At 32.5% G+C, this 8,481-nt stretch overlaps 1 protein-coding gene across 1 annotated transcript; it reads right to left on the bottom strand.

Annotated features, from left to right (window-relative positions):
- Nucleotides 1-1,745: 1,745 nt before the first annotated feature.
- Nucleotides 1,746-6,615, bottom strand: LOC125262105 (XK-related protein 8-like). Its single transcript, XM_048180660.1, has 3 exons — nucleotides 6,079-6,615; nucleotides 4,404-4,597; nucleotides 1,746-3,364 (listed from the first exon to the last, which is right to left on the bottom strand). Exons 1-3 carry the CDS (start codon nucleotides 6,384-6,386, stop codon nucleotides 2,631-2,633), a joined length of 1,236 nt encoding a protein of 411 aa, XP_048036617.1. The 5' UTR covers nucleotides 6,387-6,615; the 3' UTR covers nucleotides 1,746-2,630.
- Nucleotides 6,616-8,481: the final 1,866 nt, after the last annotated feature.

Genomic DNA, 8,481 nt, shown 5'->3' with positions numbered 1-8,481 from the left:
TCAACGTAAGACCGACTGTGATGCAACAGTCGGGATCATTAATATGTACGCCCCCAACATTTGCATATGCCAGCTCATGTTCAAGGCATTAGACAAGGCAGTATTAAAGGATTAGTTCACTCTTAAATAAACTTTTGCTGATAATTTACTCACCCCCATGTCATCCAAGATGTCCATATCTTTCTTTCTTCAGTCAAAAAGAAATTAAGGTTTTTGATGAAAACATTCCAGGATTTTTCTCCATATAATGGACTTCAATGGGCACCAAACAGTTCAAGGTCAAAATGACAGTTTCAGTGCAGCTTGCTGGTCACCAAGGTAGCCAAGGCACACATAGATTTAGGTCACTAGTGCAAGGTCGGTCAGCAAGGTAGCCAAGGCACACATAGATTTAGGTCATGAGGCCATTATAATAGTGTCATAAATATTTATCTTGATCTCAACTAGAGTGGTACAAATTGAATTTGTCATTAAAATGACGTTGTGTTGATTACTCTGTCAAATAATTTTATAACAGCGTCATGAATATTTTTCTTGACCTCAACTACAGTGGTACAAATTAAATTTGTCATTAAAATGTCATTAAGTGTCAATACTCTGTCAAATAATTTTATAACAGCATCATGAATGGTTTTGATTTAATAATGTTTTATTATTATTATTATTATTTTTTTTATATATAAAGTTTCCGCCAACAGAAGGTCAGATAATAGACAATATCAAGTTTCTTAAAAAAGATGACACCGTTATAAAATAATGGTAACACTTTTAACTAGTTGCTTATTACTATTAGCATGCATATTACTAAAATATTGGCTATTTATTAGTAATTATTAAGCACATATTAATGCTGTATTCTGCATGACCTTCTTCTACATTCTTAATCCTACCAATACCTAAACTTAACAATTAACTATTAATAAGCAGTAAATTAGTAAATTAGAGTTTATTGAGGGAAAATTCATAGTTAATAGTTTATATATGTGTTCCCTATACTAAAGTGTTACCAAAATAATGTAATGTAATGTTCACCCATAAAGCTAAGTAGTTTCTTAAGTTTGATAATTAATCTGCTATGTCATGTTTATGACAGGTTATGATGTATTGGTCTATGTCATGTTGTCATAACACAGACATCTCAAACAATGTCATCTTTGCATTAAAACTGACATAATTGAGCGAATGACATTTAATGACAGTTGTCACAAACATGCATAAAACCACCTTTATATTCATGACATGTGTCATGTCATGATTATGAAGGGGTCATGTCAGTCTTATGCACACCCCTTCAAGTAAAGTGTTACCGAAAATATTTTTAGTGTAATCTAAGCAATTTCTGTCCCTCCATAGACAGCTACAGACTTAAAATAGTTCATAAAGAGATTGTAAATCTATTCCCTATTAATTGAGCAGTTTAGTCCAAATTTACTGAAGAGACTCAACTGATATGATGTACAGATTTTATTTAGGCTTTTAATTATGTAAACATTGATCAGAAAACATAACCTTAAACGAACCTGCTAGGCGTGCGAGAACAAACATCTTGCTGAAGCTTAAACTTGATGAGTAACACACGAGAATGAACCTCAATGGTTCTCGCACGTCAAACAAACATGCTTGAGCTTCCATTTAACACAAGTGATGTATGTGTTGATGAGTGTTTATATGTGAATAAAAGCCTAAATTAAATCTATTTATCATATAAAGTGACCGAGTAACTGATAACTGGAGATAAATTGAAATGGATCCGTGCATTAGTCTTAAAGTGACAGCAGTCTAATATTCCTGCTGTTGTCTGTGTTTTAAATGTTAATCAAACTGCACTTCTTTTTCATAAGGGATATGTTTAGAGGATGATGTAGTTTACATCCATAATATCTGAGAGAAAATGTTTATAGTAAATTTCTTTAATTAGCAAAGTTGGAATGAACAGAAGTAATAGGATACTTTATGCCAAGGTAGAAATACATTTCTCAATGACTTTTTCCTCTTAACAGTGTTATTCTTTATATAAATCAAAACAGTTTTCTGAAATTAACATTGTCTGGCTGTATGTTGTATAACTTTGCTCTCCAATAGTCATCCAGAATCAGTAGGTTTGTACTAACATTGTGTCAATGAAAATATACAGTTTTTGTTGTTTTGTTTGTTTGTCATTTTTTTTAAGCTGTAAATTTAAGTCAAATCCATAAACCTAAAATGTTCCATAAAGTTCTGGCAACAACCACAGCATTTTTCCGCACCATACATTACAGATTTGTTGGGTTATGTAGTTTGCTCTCCAGTAGTAATCCAGAATCAATTAGAATTAAATGTATATGATTTGATCACAACTACATTTTGAAAGCTAAAAGCATGTAGGAATGGGTCAAAAAGAAAATCTGTATTATTCATTCTTTATTATTTATTCAAAGGGTTTTATTTTTTAATAATAAATATAAAAAAATATTTAACAAATATATTTTTAATCTTTTCAGAAAATTATATACAACACAAAAATATAAAATGTTGATATTTTTGTACAAACAATGTTTTCTGTGTATAAAATATTGTTTTTTATATAAATAAAATTTTAATTACATTTAAATAATTTATGATAGAACTGGACCAGAAAACTGAACCAATAACTAGTGATAGAAATTAGCAGCCATGGCCCTTCCTCTCTTGAGAATTCCAGTGACAGGTTGAGCAGGAACTGCAGCTCTAGCTTTAGGTGAAGCTTCCAGGGAGTCTGTCTCATCGTTATTCAGTGCTGCAGCTTGTCTATCATTTGGTTCTTCACTGGGTATAGCTAATTTCTGTTCATCACAATTAGGATGAAACCATCTGTAGTATATCATTTTCAATATAATTCCAGAAATGTACAAACCTAGTAATATCGGGATCACAATGTAAGGATTTAAGGATCTCCAACAGCCTGTATACTCAAACACCTTCCACCACCAGAAGCCCAGCAGCATCAATGTGTCCAACCCCATGACACAATAATAGAGAACAGTCTTTAATTTTATGCTTCCTGTTGATATGTTAAACCAGCTGAAGTACCAAATGAGTCCAACAGTAGCTCTGTAGAACCATTCCCAACCAGAATGTTCCATGAGATTTGTTTTCTGGCTCCAGGCCCCTAAAACCAGCAGCATCCACAAAGACAGGAAGTGAGCTATGATGTAGCATGGCAATACACTACAAAAGAGTGCCAGAGCAGAAACACGGGGAATGATCAGCAACAAGTTCCACATGAAGTAGACACCAGTGGAGATCCAGCTCATCTTGCGTTTTTCTTGAAGAAATGCACGCATGCTGCGGTGGTACATAGCTACGGTACTGGCTATTGCAGCAGCTGATGTGAGGATTTTTAAACCTGAATCAAAAAACATTGCATGTTATTAAACAATATCACACAAACAATAGTGCTGTTCTTCACATATAATCAGTCAGCGCACATATATAGAGCACATCAAATATGGTAAACACTAAATATGCTTGACACACAGAACCAATGAGGTTTGTTCTCACACTTCTTCAAATGTAAAGTCACCATTAAATCAAAATGGACAATTCTGATTTTGAATGGAATATTGCAGTGCTTTCTGTAAATGATTTATATAGGTGCTGGTCATATAATTAGAATATCATCAAAAAGTTGATTTATTTCACTAGCCTACAGAACTAGACTGAGAGACCATTTAAAGGCCTTTGCAGGTGTTTTGAGTTAATTAGCTGATTAGAGTGTGGCACCAGGTGTCTTCAATATTGAACCTTTTCACAATATTCTAATTTTCTGAGATACTGAATTTGGGATTTTCCTTAGTTGTCAGTTATAATCATCAAAATTAAAAGAAATAAACATTTGAAATATATCAGTCTGTGTATGTAATGAATGAATATAATATACAAGTTTCACTTTTTGAATGGAATTAGTGAAATAAATCAACTTTTTGATGATATTCTAATTTATTTGACCAGCACCTGTGAAAGCACATTGTTATTGTTATTATTTAATTCATATACCTAATCTTTAATCAAAAACAACCTGTCACACACAAAAGCACGACAATAAACCAACAATCCAATTTCCCGATGGACAAAATCAAGTCATGACCTACATTTTTTATCTTCGTTGAGAAGAAAAAGATCAGATATACATCACACAGTAGAGAAGAAAAGACTATCACAATTTCAGTTTCATGCTATTTTAAAGGTACCTTTTCCTTTTTAGGTCAATTATCACTCTAAAGTCTGCATTAAATGGAAGTTGCAATCATCTTTTCTTCACTATTTTGACATATTAGAGTGAAATGGCTTCTCAAACAAGAAAAAACAAATAGAGCAGGACTTTGAGGGGTTCAGAGACACTATAATCTGAAAGAAACAAAGATTTGAAGTGTTCTGGATTTGACCTGTGATAAGCTCCAGCTCTCCTCTCTGTAAGATTATAGACATCATAAGTGTGAGTTGTGGGGTACTTTCAGAAAACGCCTCAAATAGACGAAGCATCTGAAGGTCATGGTTCAAGTACACAGCCACACCCTCTGCGAAACTATTATTTTTTTGACGAAAATGCTTTGTCGAAATCTCTATCACCCCAGCATACCTGCGAACAAAAGGTACATGCATTTACTCAAGCAACACTTCATACAACAAAACTTTACAATATAGCCAACATTGAGCCTAGAGTTTGAATTTTGTTCTACGTAACGAAGTACTTTGAAAAAAAATGAAAACAGTTTGGCTCCAGACCTAATCAGTTGTTCTCAATAATGATTAATAAATAGCTGTTTAACTTTGATTTAATGTTGATTTTTAAACAAAAAAAATTCACCCAAAAGACTTTTATATTGAAAAGGCCGAATTGTTGTGAACACGGAACAAGACGCAACTGACAAATGCTTTGACTAGTGCTGTCTGTCACGGGAAAACCCCTTAACTGTTAAAAGGACAAGATAATACATCAGACTATTTTTTATTATGAACATGCTAAATCTGAATGCAGGTAATAAACTCACTCACTCTAACTTTTTCTCACAATACTCTTCTACATATTACAGTAAGCTTCAAGAACAATATCAACTGAGAACATACAGTTTACGTTGCTAAGAGTGGTTGGTAAGAGTGTTGTGTATTGATACACAGAACCGTTGGGTGAAGCAGTCATAGCCGTGTTTTATTTTATCTATTGACCAATCAGAATCAAGGACAGGAACTAACCATTTTATAAATGTGAATAAAAGCCTTAATTAAATCTGTATTTATAAAGCAAGACATATGGGTGAGTAAATAAGAGTTTGGGTGAACTATCCCTTTAAGCATTCATCATTTTATGAATGAAGTACACTTAATTGTACTGAATGTGCACTTGTATTGTATTTCAAATCTTAAATGTATATTTTAAAAAACTAACTGCAGTAATTGCAGTAACTAATGCAGTTGTATTGTAAAATTAATGAAATATATGGCCATGTAAGTATAGCTACTTAAAGCTAATACACTTACATGTCTACTGTATGTTTAACACACTTCAAAGTGCACATTGTAATAATGTCAAATAAAAAAATACATTTTAAATCATTGTTTTAATATTTTGTTGTTTTAAATAAGAATACATATTTTGATGTGATGACTTCAAGCACATGTACTTGATAACAATTTTAACTGTAGTGTTATTCATTATTAAAAGTTAATATATTTTTTCATCAATACAAATGTGTAATTACAAATATATTACAATACATTACATTCAAGTCATTGTAGTTTACCATAAATCATTGTCAGTACATTCAGCAGTACACTTTAACCATATTTAAAAACCCAAAAGAAATAATAATGAAATTGCATACAAAAATGCTAGTCAAAAAACTCAAACTAATTTGATTTACTATAGATTTAAACTATAATGCGTTTTCATTTCATTGCAATTAACATGCAGTAAAGTGTCTATAGGCTACATTCATTCAGTTCTATTACATTCAATTCACACTTTTAAAGTATATTATTTCCATAAGTACTCTTTTTAAAAGCATGCTAAAGAGTAATTTTTTCTACAAGACTAGAAAAATAAACAAATCTGTCACCGACCTGAGATAGACTCCGAGCTGAAGGAAGTGGAATGGTTTGATCAGTATATGCTTTTTTGCAAATGTTTCCACCTTAGTCTCAAGCTCATCCAGGCAATCAGAGTACCAGAGCCAGCTGAACACCTGTAACAATACTGAGGAGCCCAGCAGCAGAAAGATCATCACCGCCATATACACATAGTCCCCTTCCTGATAAAATGACACAACAGTCCAAATGTCCAGCGCTATATCCAGCAGGAAAAAAAACAATCCCACCAAAACAAACAGATATTCCAATAAATAGTAATGAAAAGGGAAGCTCTCCTCCATGATTGAGTCCCGTGTGAGAAACCTTTACAGCATGACAAATAATAAAACCTCCTTTTTTATGTGGGTACTGTTTGAAAGAGAAAGTAAACTTTACACCCACATATAAACTCCTCCTATGTCATCTTTCTTTGTATGATTCGTCATGTGTGACTGTGAGATGAATGATGTCACGTGACCAGACTCGCATAGAAATGGTCAAAGTGCCCAAATGGTTGTACTAAAAAAGCTATAATACCTTATTTTATTTTCTTCTTTTTTTCTTTTCTAAAAATGACACTATATTGGAATAATTATGTAAGTGTAGGTAAAGTTAATACTATAAACTCTACTCCACGATACTAGGGTTCATGGTCATTAGGAGTTAATATGCAATTGCTTAAGCTTTCTGAGCGGTTTACAGTCAGTGCTGGGTGGTAACTGATTCCATGTAATTTGGATTGCATTATCAGGTTCCGAAACCGAGCAGCGCAACACTTTTTAATGCTTGATGCCAGCCAATGTATATAAGCTGCTGAACATGACGAGACAATATACAGCAATAATTGCCTAGGCCTACTGTTTACGATAAATAATAATAATAATAATAATAAAACTGTTAAACGACGGACATTCATTTCCAGGGATGCACTTCTGACCTTTTTGGATTTTTCATATTTTAATGCCATTTACGTTATTCGTCACACATAGCACAAAGAAACATTAACGTAGCCTATATAGTTTTCAGCATGTCAGATAAGAGTGTGAATGTGTATCTTTTGTCAGGATTTTCTCAGTAATTTCACAGTCATTTGAAAATTATTCATAAAACTCGAAATATCATTCTCAAACTTACACTAAACATGGCAAAACCGCAACTTTCATATTCAAGTAGCCTATGTCCCGTGTTAGGAAAGTGTAAAATATATAATTTTCTAATTAGTTCACATGCATTATTTTACAGACTGGCGAAAAAGTTTGAAATAAGACTTCTTTAATGTTTTTGAAAGAGGAAGGCGGAATTTATTTAATCGAAAATACAGTCAAATAGCTGTTTTCTATGTGGATTTATTGTAAAATGTAATTTATTCCTGTGATCAAAGCTAAATTTTCAGAAACATTACCCCAGTCCTCATTACGCGATCCTTCAGAAATCTTTTTTTTTTTTTTCTTCCCACGTTCTGCACTACATTCTAAGACCATAACAGAGCATTGTTATACTGTATATGGGTAGGTATTGAACTTTAGCGATATTAAACTTCCCTGTATGGAAAAGAGATATGCATTTTTTTCAGAATTATTTACTATTTGCCATGTGCACCAGGAAAGACAAATTATAATGTAAAGAAGTATGCCAGTCATTCATTAATGTTAATGATAAGCATTTAATAATAATAAATAAATAATAATAATAAAAAAAATAGCATTTATATTTCTGTAAAAATAGCATTTATATTTTTATGTTATCAAAAGTGGTGTAAAAGAAATTGCGCACAATGAGCTGGTGGATTTTATAGTGAGGAGTGTTGCAGTGTGATGGGCTGCTTTGTGCCAGAAAGTCCAGAGCCACTTTTTTTGCCCCATTCCACCCCTGCAGTTACCTGTAACATTACAGAATTCATTAATTAACATATTGTTAAGATCAGTATGGACTAAAAACTTTAATGCTTTATCCAATTTATATCCTAAATTCTGTGGATGTCCCCACCAATTTCAAAATTTCATATGCCCTTGGTCATGCCTGTCTTTTGTGATTTCTGAAGCTTATCAGATTACATTAGGGGCCATTATCTTCATTGATTGGTTGATCAGAGACCAATCAGTGACCAGGCATTACAAACATGAACATTACAAACATGAAAAGACAGAAAAAAATCACTCATTGTCACTGCTCTTGACTGAATAATATTTGTAACTTTAATAAGAATTAATCTATATTTAATTTATAGAGTGAAGACTATGCAGTTTTATTTTACATTTGATTACTTTATTCAATTTCTTTCTGCCTACCTGAGTATTATTAGTATTTTTATTGAATCTATCATTGAATTGAATTGAGAATCACATCACAAATCGAAAAGAATTGAACTGAGATCTGGTGAATTGGAATCAAATTAAA

This window comes from Megalobrama amblycephala, unplaced genomic scaffold, assembly GCF_018812025.1.
Source record: "Megalobrama amblycephala isolate DHTTF-2021 unplaced genomic scaffold, ASM1881202v1 scaffold602, whole genome shotgun sequence".
NCBI classification, from domain to species: domain Eukaryota; kingdom Metazoa; phylum Chordata; class Actinopteri; order Cypriniformes; family Xenocyprididae; genus Megalobrama; species Megalobrama amblycephala.
The sequence above is the reverse complement of the archived record's forward strand: the minus strand, read 5'-3'. Positions and strand labels throughout refer to the sequence as shown.

Coding starts and splice junctions, on each gene's coding strand:
- LOC125262105 (XM_048180660.1), bottom strand. CDS start 6,386: ATGGAGGAGAGCTTCCCTTTTCATTACTATTTATTGGAATATCTGTTT. Junction 4,598..6,078: donor CAGCTCGGAGTCTATCTCAG/GTCGGTGACAGA, acceptor TTTTGTTCGCAG/GTATGCTGGGGTGATAGAGA. Junction 3,365..4,403: donor AGAGCTGGAGCTTATCACAG/GTCAAATCCAGA, acceptor TTTTTGATTCAG/GTTTAAAAATCCTCACATCA.